This window comes from Gobio gobio (assembly GCF_949357685.1).
Source record: "Gobio gobio genome assembly, chromosome: 14".
Lineage (NCBI taxonomy): Eukaryota > Metazoa > Chordata > Actinopteri > Cypriniformes > Gobionidae > Gobio > Gobio gobio.
Window position 1 is genome coordinate 16,580,977 of NC_137107.1, and position 16,671 is coordinate 16,597,647.

At 42.1% G+C, this 16,671-nt stretch overlaps 1 protein-coding gene across 1 annotated transcript; it reads left to right on the forward strand.

Moving 5' to 3' along the window:
* Positions 1-737: 737 nt before the first annotated feature.
* On the forward strand, positions 738-11,619 carry fgfr4 (fibroblast growth factor receptor 4). The gene is made up of 20 exons (XM_079835716.1): positions 738-1,430; positions 2,325-2,514; positions 4,196-4,377; positions 4,465-4,603; positions 4,837-5,097; positions 5,191-5,280; positions 5,374-5,540; positions 5,626-5,749; positions 6,456-6,646; positions 6,746-6,884; positions 6,965-7,158; positions 7,263-7,408; positions 7,497-7,618; positions 7,704-7,814; positions 7,896-8,086; positions 8,746-8,868; positions 9,157-9,227; positions 9,468-9,605; positions 9,687-9,792; positions 9,882-11,619. Exons 2-20 carry the CDS (start codon positions 2,424-2,426, stop codon positions 10,056-10,058), a joined length of 2,763 nt encoding a protein of 920 aa, XP_079691842.1. The 5' UTR covers positions 738-1,430; positions 2,325-2,423; the 3' UTR covers positions 10,059-11,619.
* Positions 11,620-16,671: the final 5,052 nt, after the last annotated feature.

Genomic DNA, 16,671 nt, shown 5'->3' on the forward strand with positions numbered 1-16,671 from the left:
TAAAAAATACTATTAAAAGTATAACAAATTTAAAGAATAAAAAATATTTAAAGTATATATTTCACATATTTTTTATTATTTGTATTTGTACGGAGCTAAGTAATTTAATCTCTTCTATGATGGCATTTTTCGATTTCTGAAATAAGATTTTTATTTATTTATTTATTTATTTATTTATGGAGCTTAAAATCAAATATCTAGGTGGTGTAAAATATAAAAAATATATAAAATTATAAATATATAGGTGGTGTAACTGTACAGAGATTGTAAAAAGTATTATTAAAAGACTTGATTTTTTGAAAGAATAAATGTGGGTATTACTAGTTTAGCATACATTATTAAAAGTATAAGCAGTGTCCTTGTTTTAATATATTATTAAAACTGAGAAAAGATAAGGATCTATCTCTCTCTCTCTCTCTCTCTCTCTCTCTCTCTCTCTCTTTCTCTATCTATCTATCTATCTATCTATCTATCTATCTATCTATCTATCTATCTATCTATCTATCTATCTATCTATCTATCTATCTATCTATCTATCTATCTATCTATCTATCTATCTATCTATCTATCTATCTATCTATCTATCTATCTATCTATCTATCTATCTATCTAATATAAATAGTCTATATGGCTGGGGTCTGCCTCTGGGGATTTGTTTTTGTGGGTGGGGGATTTAACACCCCCCTTCCCCCTCTCTCTCCCTCTGGTTTTAGTCCATTGTTGTGAACCTTCCCCTCAGAGTGCTGTTGTCTCCCACTGCCAGTCAGACGCTTGCTCTGCTTCAGAGTGTAAGCAGAGAGTTGCCAGATAGAGACTCTTCGGCTCTTCAGTTTTAAACCCACATAAAGCTGTGTGGAGCAAATCATTCTACAGGAACCCAAGCGAGCGAGAGAGAGAGAGAGCGCGCAAAACCCCACTCCGCTGTCATTGCGCGCAAATCACATTATTGAAGTGAAATAGGACAGAGGGACGCTACAATGTGTTTGGTATTGGATGCTTTCGTTCACACAATCTAAGGCTGGAGGTTTTTTTTTTTTTTTTACATTTTGAGAAGAAAAACAGGCACGGTCTAAATCCTCCGCGTTGTGCATTTCAGTGGATATATAGCGGTTTTGGAGTCGGGAGCGCTCACGAGCACAGCGCGAGACACGGAGAAGCTCATCAAAGGAAAGCAGCACTGGACTTTGAATCCGAAGATTAGTAGTCTTACCCTTGCACTATCAGCCTTTTTGTTTTGTTTTTAATGGATTTACCAGCGTAACTCAGACTTTCCAAAAGTTGCTTATTGGATTTGCAAGGATAAATAATTGTGGGACTGTGAGGGGAAAAAAGGACACATGAGTATCTCAAGGGCCACCACGATCCAAGGGCACTGAGTACTGGTGCCTTATCGAACCCATACGGACCGGGAAAAGGGCACACGAAAATAGGTAAAATTTATTATTTGCATATGGCAAAATTGTGGTCAGATTCGTTGCATGAATATTATTTATATATCTATTGGTATGTATGTAATTGGTTACTTTAGATAAATTCATCTGAAAACAAAGTCTAAAATTGTATGGACTTAGATTGTAAATTAAATACTGTTTAGTTTAAACTTCGCTTAAGCGCAGTTGAGGAATTTCGTTTAAAAACGCAATGCTCGCTTTGAATCGTAAATACAAACTTGTATCGATTAGCCAGATTTCGTTCAAAAATCTATTTCTGATTTCTGGTTCGGTTTATGTTTACTTAGGTTCACGTTAAGAATGACTTTCATTAACTCTACCAAGTGGTTTCACACTTGTAAATGGATTTATTTAACTTAACCAAACTCTCACTCCGGTGTGAAATTCTCGTATGTTTTGAGAACACATGTGTCTCCCCGTACCCTGGGAGCTTGACGTTTGCTCTTATTTACCTCTCACGCTGAGCAAAATACGTATTTTAAAAGCACATTTGGAGTTTGCAAATAAGTGAAAAATCTTAAATGTGCATAATGGATTTTTGTCTAAAAATACATTTTGTGTTTGGACAGTTAGTTGTTGCAACCGTAGAGGTTCCGGATACAGAAACGACCCATCAAAAGCATGTTGTACAGGTTCTATTCATAAACAACTGTCGTTAACTGCTGCTCATTCGTACCTGAGGGTTATTCATGTACAAGTGGGAGGTAGACAATGTCCAACAATGATGTAGGTGTAAAATGGGACATTCATTTTCAAATGTGGTTTGGTGCACAGGGTTAGGATGTGCAATGCATTATGCATTTATGTCATTCTAAAGGTCCATCTTTCACAATAGCTTCTGTGAATTGTAAATCAGTTCTGTTTTTCTCTCAGGTTTGTGACTACACTGAGGTTGCCAATGCCTGGAGTAAGCATTTGAAGTTGACCAGCTGTCTTCCACACACACACACACACAAACATTACCTCAGCAAGATGTTGAGCATCTTTAAGGTTTTCATTACCATCTGCTTCACGGAACTGGTGTTTTCAAGAAGCATAACATCTGGGGAAGTCCGGGCAAAAGGTATGGATTAAATGTAACAATTTCATTTGAAATCACCCAAACTTTTCAGAGTATAAAACACAAAGTTGTCCATTTTACTTTGAATACATTTCGAATTTGACTTAAAAAGGTTTGAATATCTGATGAATATTCAATAGATGATAAATGGAGCTGAGCTCATTGTGAAGAATTTAAGTACAGGGGAAGTTGGAGAGGATGTAATCGTTTAGAGAGTAAAAGAATCCCAGTATTTTCTTGAGCCATAAACAGTGCTACCTGATCCTTCCAAAGCCCTGAGGCTCGGAAGTGTAAATCTGTCTGGCCCAGTGCCAGTAACAGGGGCTTGTGGGATGCTGGGAGAGGGGGGGACAAGATGGGTCTCCTTTTTAATTGTACAAACACTGGGTTGTCTTGATTTTGTACCTGCCAGGGAGGTATCCGATTATCTCCAAGAGCTATTAAGACTTACACAGATCTGGCTCCCAGAGTTTTTGTGTGTGAAAAAGCCTCATGTATACAAATCAGAGGATTTCTTTTTAAGTCACAGGATTACCCAAACGCTTTATGTGGGATTTTATGTTGGGCTGTTGATATTCTCAGCCGGAGTGCACCGTTCTGAGATCTAGAGAATGAAGGGAAAAGGTGTAGACCCTTGTCAATGCTGGGGCAAAGTGTTCGTTAAAAGCATCTTTGTCTGAACACTTGTGAGCTACATACAGTGCTAGGAAGGTGATAAAGGTTGGAAAACCCTGTGGTGCAGCCCAACAATGCCCCACTAAGTTCCTGCCAGGAGAAATTAAAGTCATTTGACAACTGTAAGACTTTAATGGGCCGAGCCACCCAGGCACGTGAGAAATGCAAAGCTAAAAGAACAAGAAGAGGCAGAAATGAACTTGTTGAAGAGGAACTACAAATACGAGCATCTCATAGTAATCATTTGATTTATCTACAGCTAATAAGTCATTTAATTCCTTGTATGTACAGAAATAACATTAGAGTCTTGGATTCTAGTTGTTATAACAAAAGTATGCACAAGACCTCAAAGTTTCAAAAAGCAAAAGTAGTTTTCCATTAGTCCATTAGTAGTCGATACTTCAAGATTGGAAATTACCCTCTTATGATAAACCTTATGATAAATGCTAGACCTAAAAACGTGGACTGCATGCCCCTACAAAATGTGTCCTCAAGAGGCATATTTTTCATGTAAAGTTTGCCAGTTGAGCCATTCAGCCTATTTTTAGTGGCCTCATGTGTTTGTGTGTTTTGTTTAGCTTGTCCTTTATTTTCCTGCTGACCATTCACACCCTCTTCAGGGTCAGATACAGGCCAGGCCCTGGTTTTATTCAGTGAAGTTCATTAGTGTGTTGGTGGAAGAATGTTATGCTTCAGTGCTGGAGGTGACATTGCTTGGTTAGGGGCATTCTTCACTCAAATGCTCAAAATCACATTCACCTCCGGGCCACAAGGAACACTGCTCTGAAGTTAGGTCACTCTCAGCTGAGAATTGTGTTTCTGTTCTCTCTTTTGTTTGTGGCTTTGTTTGCCTGATTTGCTCCAAAACAGTGGTGATCTCTGTGAGAAAGGCTCTAGTTAGCAATTAGCGAGAAGCTATGTTAATTAGATGTGTTTATTAAATGTGGTTTATTCCACAGACTAATTATGGGAGTAGTTGTTCAAAACCCTCTTTTCTCTGTTCCGCCAGAAATCCGAGTTTCTCGACCAATTCTTATTCTTGGATTTCCTGAGAATGCTACTGTGTTAGTTGGAGGACATGTGAAGCTGGTGTGTAAACTCCACCAGCCAGCCTCAACACGTCTCCAGTGGTTCAAGAAGGACAGCAATCGCCAGGGGCCTGATGGATCACCAATTCTTACAGCGCTTACGGTGAGAAAGTGATTTAAAGATCCTCTATTATGCATATTTTCTGTCTTCTGGAAAGAGGGAGTAATGTTACATTTGTTTCCCCCGCAGCCTCTTCTTGAAAATCTCTCCAAAGTCAACATTCTTCCTTTAGTGAATGTCTCCGTGGAAGATGCTGGAGAGTACGTATGCAAGGCAGAAAACTCAGTTGGTCAAACTACACGCTCTGCCTGGCTGGAAGTCTTATCAGGTAAGCCATAGCATCTGATAACATCTAACCTTGTCATCTTCAGGGCTGCCATCATTCTCTTCCATCATTTTCTGACAGGTCAGCCATTGGCGTTATATTGCTATGAAGAGCATTTTATGAGTATTTAGTTGGACAAACCACATAATGCAGTGAAAAGGTCACAGCTAAGGTGTAAGCTTTAGTGTGATGGTGGTGCCATTAACAACTTTGTTTTTCATGTTTTGTCCAAGTAGCTTCTGAGGAGCCAACTGAGGAGACATCAGAGCATCTACTTCTAGAGCTTGGAGATGTACTAAAACTCCGTTGTGACACCAATCGCCCTGGAGCTGTCCAGTGGTTCAAGGGTGGTGTACGGGTTCAACACAATGCTCGTATCCAGATAAGGGCAGCAGTCATGGAGATTGCAGATGTCACCTATGAAGATTCAGGAGTGTATGTGTGTATGCTGCGTGGCACCAAAGAGGCTCTACGCAACTTCACTATCACAGTGGCAGGTAGGCTCTACCACATGGTGACCGTTAAGAAGATTTGTAGTCTTCATTTTGAATGTTCATCTAATAAATTGAACACGTAATGCTCCTTTGCAGATGCTGTAGGATCAGGAGATGATGATGAGGACAATGGTATTGATGACACTGGTCCTGAGTCCGAAAATGACCAGGTCTACATCTCCAGAGGTTAGTGTTCATTGCATCTACAAATTCAGTTGTGTTTACTGGAAATTCAGTTTCAGAATAGCTTGAAATGTACCATTGGTTTTTATGTTTTAGCACCATACTGGACTCATACTCAAAGAATGGAGAAAAAGCTTTACGCAGTCCCAGCTGGAAACACTGTCAAATTCCGTTGCCCTGCCACAGGGAACCCTCCTCCCACCATTCGCTGGCTAAAGAATGGCAGAGAATTCAGAGGAGAGCACCGGATCGGAGGCATCAAGGTGAGAGATTGAAATATCAACGAATTTAACTTTTCAAAACGTCAGCACCGCCTCATGCTTACACATTACCATTTTGTGTTCATAGTTACGACATCAACACTGGAGCCTGGTCATGGAGAGTGTGGTTCCCTCAGACCGTGGGAACTACAGTTGTGTGGTGGAGAACAAATATGGGTCCATTGCTCACACCTACCTCTTGGACGTGTTGGGTAAGAGGGCTTTTGCTTGCCTGCTCTAGACAGCCGCCTGGCTCCATGAGGAGCCATCGCAGGTCTGCCATGCTTAGCAAGTGTCAGAGGCAATAAGCATCAAATCAGTGAGATCCTGTACCAGCAGCTCAGTGGCGTCACATAGCGAGACAGGCACCAAATGCACCTCAGAGAGAGCCACAGGGCACACTGCTGCACCACAGGCACCAGGGTTCACCCGAGGCTCTACATGTCTATACAGATATTTAAGAACTACTCTGGAAGGGGGCAATAAATATCATCACAGCAGGGGAATGCGGGTTGGGGGTTGGCATCGGTCTGTGGGTACGTGCCTGGAAGCGCTGTGGGTTGAGGCGTCCAGACCAATTTTCTACCTGACCTGTGACAGACCTGTTTGTTAAGAGTCCGGCGTGGGGTCAACTGCTGTGTCCTAGCAGATAGGGGGGAAAGAACAGGGAATAAAGGGCCCATCGACTTCAAAGCGACCCAATATATGGGCCTGGTTTTAACAATCCCTTAATGGAACTAATTAGTGAACGTTGATCTGCTTTGGAAGTGCCGCTTGTCTGAAAGTTCCAGTGCCTTAGACTATCTTTAAATGCTCTTGAATGTAAACTTTCATTGGTAACATTATTTTTTGGATGTTGAGAATTTTGATAGAACTGTATAGTATCAGAGTACTGAACCTTCCTATTTCTTCTTTCAGAACGCTCTCCACACAGGCCCATCCTTCAAGCTGGTCTTCCCAAAAACATTACCGCTATAGTGGGTGGAGATGCCCAGTTCCTGTGTAAAGTCTACAGTGATGCCCAGCCTCACATCCAGTGGCTAAAGCACATAGAGATGAATGGCAGCCGTTATGGACCTGATGGCTTTCCTTATGTGAAGATCGTGAAGGTATCTAGCAATTACACTTTCTGGTGGTAAATCACATTACCAGATCAGTATAGAATGAATGAGCATTAAATGGTGATTTTTTTTCTTCCACCTTCTCAGACAGGAAGTTTAAACATGTCTGAAGTTGAAGTCTTATATCTTACCAATATTACAATGGAGGATGCTGGGGAATACACCTGCTTGGCTGGAAACTCTATTGGATTCTCTCATCAGTCTGCTTGGCTTACAGTCTTATCAGGTAGATTTGTTTGTATAGACACATTGACAACACAAATAATAAAAAGAGCTACAAGTAATAAAAACGTATCAATTCCACAGAGGAGGACGTGGCCAAGGAGATGGACCTTATGGAGGCCAAGTACACTGACATTATCATCTATGCATCTGGCTTCCTGGCACTGGTGATGGCCATAGTTATCGTAGTCCTCTGCCGCATGCAGGTTCATCCCAGTCGGGAGCCGTTTGATACGCTCCCAGTGCAGAAACTCTCCAAATTTCCTCTACGCAGACAGGTAAGATGAGACTTCTGAACAAACCTCATGATAATTCCCCAAGAACATGGTATTCAGCAGAGCATTCTGGATTCTAATCCTGTGTGTTTTGGACCCAATCACAGTATTCTGTGGAGTCCAATTCTTCTGGAAAATCAAGTGCGTCACTGATGAGGGTGGCTCGTCTTTCCTCCAGTTGTTCTCCAATGCTGGCTGGAGTTATGGAGTTTGAACTGCCTTATGACCCTGACTGGGAGTTTCCAAGAGAGAAGTAAGTAGTACTAGCAACCGAAGTTGTAAAAGATGTTTCCTTTTATACGATGGTGAACTGACTATTTATTTGAATTCTCTCGTGCTAGTTTGACTTTAGGGAAACCACTTGGAGAGGGCTGTTTTGGTCAAGTGGTGAGAGCTGAGGCTTATGGGATAAACAAAGAAAATCAAGATCATGCGGCAACTGTAGCTGTTAAAATGCTAAAAGGTACATATGTACCTATTGTACATATTCAATGTTGAATATTTCTGAATTTCAGACTAGAAGGATTTTGATGTCATTTGTTTTTTAGATGATGCAACTGACAAAGACCTGGCAGACCTCATCTCTGAGATGGAGTTAATGAAGGTGATGGACAAGCACAAGAACATCATAAATCTTCTTGGTGTTTGCACACAGGATGGTAAGTTATAAACACAGTGACATTTCATAGTTGTAACTTCATTTGGACATTTGACATCATAAATTTATGTTACTGGATCAGGTCCACTGTACGTGCTGGTTGAATATGCGTCTAAGGGTAGCCTACGAGAATACCTCCGAGCACGTCGACCTCCAGGCATGGACTACACCTTCGATGTGACCAAGGTTCCTGAGGAACAGCTCACCTTCAAAGACTTAGTTTCCTGTGCCTACCAAGTGGCAAGAGGCATGGAGTACCTGGCCTCCAAAAGAGTAAGTTGCTTGCAGGGCTCAATTAGCTTCGTTTTGAAACCAGCCCCCCTGCATCTTATCAACACATCCCTTTGTCTGACACGTGATGCTAAGCATTCCTTAGTGGAGTGGTGGTGTGTCGTGTTTACCGCTGTGTCCATCCTGTCTCTGTGGGCTTTGTCCTTTTTAGCACTGCCATAAATCTGTTAGCAAGCAGGCGCTCGGACCCGCCTGTGCACTGGATCGTATTACTAGCTTTTTGTGGCCTGCTAAGAATGCAGTCGTCTGAAACCCCTCCATTAAGGGCCACAAACCAGGGGCCTTTTTCGTCCTCGTTTTTAAATCCTCAAATACCACTTCTATTTAAAATGAAAACCAAAATAAACTTAATGACATGCATTTACATCAGAAACTAGCTCTGTGTTGTTTTTCTGTGAAGTCCAAGTCTATTTAAAGTTAGGCTTGTTTAAACTTTTGCAAATGTTGCTTACTATATGTTGATTTAGACAGCAGACCTCATATAGAAAGTAGTTAGTCATTTCTGTTTCATCTGGTTTGCGGGAACAAAACTCTAGCCTCTCTGTGATCATGTTTATCTACTTACCAGAAGCGGAAAAGAGTCTGTGAAACATTGTTTGTGTCATTTTAACAAAAGAGAAATCTCTTTTTTTGGCTTTCAGTGCATTCACAGAGATTTAGCAGCAAGGAATGTTCTTGTGACAGAGGACAACGTGATGAAAATCGCTGATTTTGGTTTGGCAAGAGGAGTGCATCAGATCGATTACTACAAAAAAACAACTAATGTAAGTAAAAAATTCTACTTGCTGTTTTTTGCTCTTTTGAAGACATTTCATTTGTAATCAGGGCTGCTTGCCCCTGTTTGATGCCTTAATGCTTTGAAAGACAGATGTGTAATGTGTCCATACTGATTGGCAGACAGCTTAATAGAAGATAATTGGGAAAAGGGGGGCGGGGATTAGCGAAAGAGTGGGCAGTCATATTTTTGTGGATCAAAAGAAAGTGGAGTGCTTTGGCTCGGCCTGTGTGGCAGCTAACTGTCCCACTCACAGCCCTGTTGTTTCCAATTTCAGGGACGTCTGCCAGTGAAATGGATGGCACCAGAAGCCTTGTTTGACAGAGTCTACACACACCAGAGCGATGTGTAAGTCTGGCTAATCATTACAGCTATGCCAAAGGATCAGCTGAGCAGGGATCCCCCTGGCTGGAATGCCGCACCGTTCAGATTAACCAGAATGCACCAGTATAGTCTAATCCTGATTTGATGGTGGACGTTTTAATGACTAAAATATGCTCTCAACAAGAGGATTGAATTAGCACGGCTCAAGCTGATTATCCTACATGATGCACTGACACTGACATTTTTGGACTCTTGCTTCCGCAGTTGGTCTTTTGGAGTTCTGATGTGGGAGATTTTCACACTGGGGGGATCGCCGTACCCTGGGATACCGGTAGAGGAGCTTTTTAAGCTGCTGAAGGAAGGTCATCGAATGGACAAACCTTCCAACTGCACCCATGAACTGTAAGCATCAATCTGTTCACCAAAAACACGTTTAATTTCAGTCTTCAAGGTGATTTACTTGTATTCAAATTGCTTTTATAGCTACATGAAGATGAGAGAGTGCTGGCATGCGGTTCCAACGCAAAGACCAACATTCAAACAGCTTGTGGAAGAGCTTGATAGGGTGCTGGTGTCCATTTCAGATGAGGTAAACACCTATTTCAACAACAGTTTGACTCTCACAAGATGTTGTTTTGCATCCAAACCTCTAAACCATTTGTATTTTTACATTTTCAGTACCTGGACCTATCCACCCCTTTCGAACAGTACTCCCCATCTTGTGAGGACACCTCCAGCTCTTGCTCTTCAGACAATGATTCAGTGTTTACCCATGATGCTATGTCAACTGTCCCATGCCTCCTTGGCTACCACGATGTGCGCTCTCGGATGGACCTCAAGACGACAAGGCGATAGGCCTTTTTGGCTCAAGCTTGTGGACATCAGACGTTGCTATGAAAAGGATTTTCACCTTTGTTGCTCTGCCTAAGAACATTATAACGATGCTTGGCACTATGACATTTGATGATGAATCATTTTCACTCTCATACCATCAGATTTCTACTAGAGGACTGGTCATGAGCTTATTTTCTTTAAAGTTTTTATTGAATGGGTGCTGCTAGATGTAGAAAGCATTGGAGCAGCATACAGGAGCGTTTTCAAACCAGAATTTTTAAAAAAGAGAACATTTATTTTGATATAAAAAGCGAATAGCGTTGATAAATATAAATCTCTCTCTATATAAAATTATTCTACATTTTTTATTTAAAAAAACTGTCTTAAATCTCAGGATCTTGCATGTTGTAGTGGCAGCAAAGTGCCTGATTTTTTGATTTCCTGTGAATATCTTAAAATATTTTTATGTACATATCATTACAGAAGACAATTACATTTTATAAATTATTCTAAATGATATAAAGTGAAGGTGTTACTTAGGTGAAGAAATTATGTAAATCTGTCCTGAAGCTATCCCTGAACAATCCATCATTTCATCAACACATTTACAATAGCTATTGTTCGCTGCTCGTACCATTGTACACTGTCAAGGCTAAACCTCTGAGCACTCAACTTCCTCTTGTTCTGTTCATTTCACGCCTCGCCATTGGGTAAGCATGGTTTGTCGTGGTCTTCTCCCCGACCATTCAAACTGAGACATTGCGTGGACCAGCAATGCTTCCATTGTCAGTACTGTACGCAAGAAAAGGACTCGCCCGAATGTGAAATGCCTTGATATTGATTGATTTCAAATGGTGAATCCTCCATTGTTTGGCTGTAACCTTTTAACCACCCCGGTTTGTTTGAGGGTTGCAGGCATAGGCCGAGGTGGACAATGGTCTCATGCAGCTGTAATGTGTGTGACTGCTGGCCAGGGTGATTGGGGGGCTGTCTAAGGCCTGTGTGCAAATGAGAAAGCCCCTTATTATGCTAATGGCTCCAGCTGCCCATCTTTATCCTGCACTATCTTTTAATATACAAATGCTAATGCTGGCCTTTCTAAACAAACTCAGCAATGTCCTTCAGGGAATGCAAAGCCTCACCCCACAAGCTGATAAGAAGCCAATGTCTTTTCTCAAGTTAATTTACCCTGTACTTTGCATTCTCATCCAGGGACGCTTCCCTTTGGGCACATTCTGGGACAATTGGTGGTTGATTTCCCCAATGAGAGCAAAATTGTTCAATTTCAATTTATCACGAGAGCTCGAAATCCTCTTTCCAGGCAGCTACAGGGATGTTTGACCTCTGAATGAGAAACAAACTCTTAAGCAATCCATGACATCTCCAGAATTGTAAAAGCACATTCTTTGTGTCCAAAAATGAGTACAAAGAATTATAAACCACATGACATTCCATTTGTGTATTCCCCAATGTAACAATCGATGTTATTATAAATTTCCCCTCAGAAGAATTATTTTAGAAATATTTAATTTATTTGTTTATTGGTTGTTTTATATTAAATAAAGTATAATTTAAAATACTGAGCCATTTTTGTGTCTTGTTTCTGTGAATCTATAACTAGGTGATGGGTGATGGGTATAGCGTGGGAGTTGGATTTGAATATCTGATCAAACGTTTATTTTTATTTAATGAGGCCAGTACTTATTCCATACACATCAGATCAATGCATCCTTTTCACACAATTCTTTGTTTGTATTTCGTCTGCTTTAATCATGCAGATTGACTGTCACCATCTAAATTGTCTAGACGCATATCTACTGCATCACTTACTTATCTCTCATGTGTAACAAACCATTATGATTATCGGGACAACTATCTCTACAGTCCACATGTGTCTGTCTCTCCGTGGAGACAATCTCAGCCAGCTGGTGTTGGTTAGATAAGACTATAGGCGTCTCTCGTCTTTGTATGTCCAGCATGTTTAGCCAAAGGGCAAAGGCCCAAACCAGCCTACCAAATGCCATGTACTGCATCAAGCTCTGGCTTCCTACTTCATTTATTTTTTTCATAGAGTGACCAGATGTCCGCGTTGTCCGGGGACAGTACCCGATTTTGTTGGCTGGAGCTGTCCTTGGAAATATCCCTGCCAAAATATACTAGAATTGTCCTTGTTTTTTTGTTTTTTAGTTCATAGGCAATTCATTTGAAATTAAGTAACTTCAATGATGTAAGTTTTCACTGTCTTTCAGAATCTGTCAGTAGCGGCCATTTTGTCTTTGTTGATTGATTTGACTTAAACTGACCCAATTCAGTCAAACAGTACATCTCTTCTGTGTCTTTGTTTCAAATTATCCAAGCAAGCATGTTTCAAGCCAACCTTCGAGATATTTTCTTGCATCATCCCAAGACATCCCAAGATATTTTTTTCTATCACTGTTCTGGTGTTACTGATCAAAAAATTAGCTTTTTATGCTGGTTGTCGGTTGGCAGCAAGAAGTTGAGGTCATTGTGGTTGTGTGTGCACTGGTTTGACCTAAATTATGAGGATGCAAAGTCCTTATATTGTGTTGTTTATTCAGGTTTCAGGCCATGCCCCCTACATTATGAAGACATGCTGTTATCCTTGTAATTCAAAACGCAAATTAAACATACTAAACTATTTTTTATTAGAAATAAAAATGCAGGTACATTTGGGTAGGTTTAGGGGTAGGGTTAGTGTAGGGGGATAGAATATATGGTTTGAACAGTATAAAAACCATGACAGACTAATCTATTTTATTATGATCCAGTCATAGCCAAACAAGCAGTTACTACCAAATGTAGCTGAACATCTTCAATATTCCATGCATTTATCCAAGCTCAGGGTATACAGTTAATCAGTTCAAGCATTTGAACCCATGACCATAGCATTGCTAGCAGCACTGTGCGCTAAATAAATGATGGTATATGAATACATACCATCTTCGAAAGTGCACTTTTGTAATAATTACATTTTTAAATGATCTTGCATACTTTAATGAAATACTAAATCACATGTAAAGTACTTGATTATCATTTTTTTTAAACGTTATTTTACTTTAATTTTAATGGGTTACATGATTTACCATAAATGCCTCAGTTGGCCGTTCACTTGAAATATATTTTAAAGACAATAGAAGTCATTATGAAATTACATATAAAGATGCACTTAAAGGTGCACTGTGTAAATTTTAGCGGCATCTAGTGGTGAGGTTGCAAATTGCAACCCCCCCACTCACCCCTCTCTTTCGAAGCACTTAGAGAGGCTACGGTGGCCGACACAGGACAAAGGTGTTGTCATCGTCAGAGAAAGCAGAGAGTAGCTAGAGCTCTGTAGAGCAGTTTGTCCGTTTGGGCTACAGTAGAAACATGACGCAGCAAAATAGGGACCCGCGGTGGGACGTAGTGTACGTAGGTGGGTGTACATAGACAAGTCAACTTTTTTTATATAGTGTGCTTTTTACAATGCAGATTGTTTCAAAGCAGCTTCACAGTGTTAAACAGGAAAATAATACAACAGAATTTGATTCGGCTGTACAGCCTCTCTGGAGAAAGAAAGTGATGTTATCCAGCTCATTTCAATTATCATATAGTGACAATGCGGGCAGATCAGTTATTTAGTTGATATAGTTAATTTAGTTTAATTATTAGATTTATTTGGATATTTTAGTTGAAAATTTAGTGTCCCCAACTGAGCAAGCCAAGCCTTGGGAGAAACCAGGCTCAGTCGGGGTGCCAGTTCTCCTCTGGCCAACGAAAAAACAGTGTATGATTATTATTCTGGCAACCTTACAGGTCAGAAGTCATATTAGATCGGAATATTTGAAAGATCAGAGGCATCACGCTGGAGACGGGTTTATTGAGGATGACGTGTCGATTAACCAATTATTAAATAAGAATATTCGAAAGATCGGAGTCATCACGCCAGAGACGGGTTTATTGAGGATGCCGTGTCAGTGAGGCAATTTCAGGGGGGAGTCTAATTGGCACGGTCTCTGTAGACACTTCAGGGATGCGTTGGTCATGTCTGGGCGCAGGTCCACCATCTGATCTGGATACAGCCCGGATCCAGCTGACTGCAGTAAACCTCGGGATAAACAGAGAGACTAACATTAGCGTAGATACCATTCTTTTTATGATGTAAGTTATGATGAGTACATCAGGTGTTATGGGAAGTGTTCCCGGTTCCGGCTGACCTAGTTAATGCAGCCTAACAATCATTTAATTGAAACATGTTTTATGTGTATGCCATAGTAAAGAGATTTTTTTTTAAACTGACAGAGTGTGTCTGCTTCCCGAACAATGCTAGGAAGACTGTTCCAAAGTTTAGGTGCTAAATAGGAATAGGATCGACCGCCTGCAGTTGATTTTGATTAACTGGCCCGAATTTTGAGACCGCAATAGACGTGATGGAGTATAATGTGTTAAGAGCTCGCTCAAGTACTGGGGATCTAAACCATTTAGTGCTTTGTAAGTAATAAGCAAGATTTTAAAATGTATGCAATGTTTAATAGGGAGCCAGTGCAGTGTTGACAGAACCGGGCTAATATGGTCATACTTCCTGGTTCTAGTAAGAACACAAGCTGATGCGTTTTGGACCAGCTGGAGTTTATTTTCTTAAGCGAGCAGGGCAACCACCCAGTAGAGCATTACAATAATCTAGCCTTGAGGTCATGAACGCATGAACTAACTGTTCAGCATGTTGCATTGAAAGCATATGCCGTAATTTAGATGCAGTTTTACAGATGCTAGAAACGTGGCTTTCAAACGAAAGGATCAAAGAGCACACCCAGGTTCCTAACTGACGACGAGGACTTGACAGAGCAGCCATCAAGTGTTAGACAGTATTCTAGGTTACTACTCGTGGAGTTTTTTTGTCCAATAATTAAAAAAAGAAACTTTCTGAATTAAGTTGCAGGAAATTACTAGTCATTAAATTTTTAGATCAGCTATGCATTCTGTTAATCTTTTGGATTGGTAAATTTTGTCAGGGCGTGAAGAAATATAGAGTTGAGTATCGTCAGCATAACAATGAAAACGTCTCGGGTTACGACTGTAACCCTTGTTCCCCGAGAAGGGAGCGAGACACTGCGTCGTCGAGTGACGACACTTTGGGAACGCCCACAGCATTGCGCGTCTGAAGTATGAATGAAATCAAGCCAATCTGATTGGTGGTGCATCATGACGTTGTAGATGACGGCAAACCCGGAAGATACAAAAGGGACGCTGATGCAAAAACACAAAAGCACTTGCGATGAAGCGAGCGCTCTGACCGTGATAGGTGTGGCGACGAGATGCAGTGTCTCGTTCCCTTCTCGGGGAACAAGGGTTACAGTCGTAACCCGAGACGTTCCCCTTCAAGGGAACTCGCACTGCGTCGTCGAGTGACGACACTTTGGGAACGTTAATACCCACTAGGCCACACCGATATCACCCCACGTCCTAGTGTGAAGCTGGAACCCAGGCACACTTAGGACGCAAGCACTCTAGCACCAGGCGTCACTGGGAGATGCAGACTATAAAATCTTATGAAGGTGTGCGCAAACCTCTTGAAGCGAGACGCCAGAAAGGAGGGCCACCGAGGATGCCATGCTTCTGGTGGAATGCGCCCTCACGGCCATGGGTGAAGGCAAATTGCGCACCCTATAAGCCACGGCTATAGCCTGGACAATCCAATTACTGATCGTCTGAGTCGATGCAGGCAGCCCTTTCTTGGGTGAGCCAAAGCACACCAACAATTGGTCTGACCTTCTCCACTGGGAAGACTTCTCCAAATAAATACTTAAGGCTCTGACAGGGCAGAGCAGGTGAAGTCTCCCCTCTTCCGCCGTCAGGTGGGGAGGGGGATGGAAAGCCTGAAGAACCAGAGACCGTGCTCCCTGAGATGGAACCTTGGGTATATAGCCCAGTCTAGGGTGTAAGTTGGCCCTAACTCCGCCAGGGGCAAACTCCAGGCAAGTTGGCGTGACCGCCAAGGCCTGGAGATCTCCCACTCTCCTGAGAGAGGTAATGGCGAGGAGAAAGGCCATCTTCAGGGTCAGGTTCTTCGGCTCAGCCGACTCCAGTGGCTCGAAGGGGGCCTCAGCCAACTCTTCAAGTACCACCGCCAGGTCCCAGGTTGGGACTCTGGAGCGAGCCGCAGGCCTCATCCTCCGAGCCCCACGGAGGAACTGTACAACCAAATGGTGCTTCCCCAAGGGTCCATCACCTAGTGGTGCGTGGAAAGCCCCAAGGGCAGCCACGTACACCTTCAGGGTGGACGGGGTAAGACCAGAGGAGAAGCGATCTTGGAGGAACTCCAGCACTGAAGCCACTGGGCAGCGACGCTCTCTTTTTGCACCTGCCGGTGCGAGGAGCTAGTAGACGGCCGAGGCTGCCCCTTTGAGACAGCCTTCCCCGAGGAGCTGGACCGACGAGGGAGGTACTGCTGGAAAGACGCTGACTGTATCTTCACCTCCTGGAACCTCTCGACGACGGTGTTAACTGCGCCGCAGAAAAGCCCAGAAGGCGAAATCGGGGAATCCAGGAGAAAGTGTTTATCTCTCTCCTTCATCCCCGACAGGTTTAACCAGAGGTGTCTCTCCACACACACCATACCAGCCATGGAGCGGCCGAT

Excerpts from the sequence above, each read along its gene's own strand:
- fgfr4 (XM_079835716.1), top strand. The coding sequence starts at position 2,424 with ATGTTGAGCATCTTTAAGGTTTTCATTACCATCTGCTTCACGGAACTG. Across the intron at positions 4,378-4,464 it reads CAATTCTTACAGCGCTTACG|CCTCTTCTTGAAAATCTCTC; the intron begins GTGAGAAAGTGA and ends TTTCCCCCGCAG. Across the intron at positions 9,793-9,881 it reads TGGTGTCCATTTCAGATGAG|TACCTGGACCTATCCACCCC; the intron begins GTAAACACCTAT and ends TTACATTTTCAG.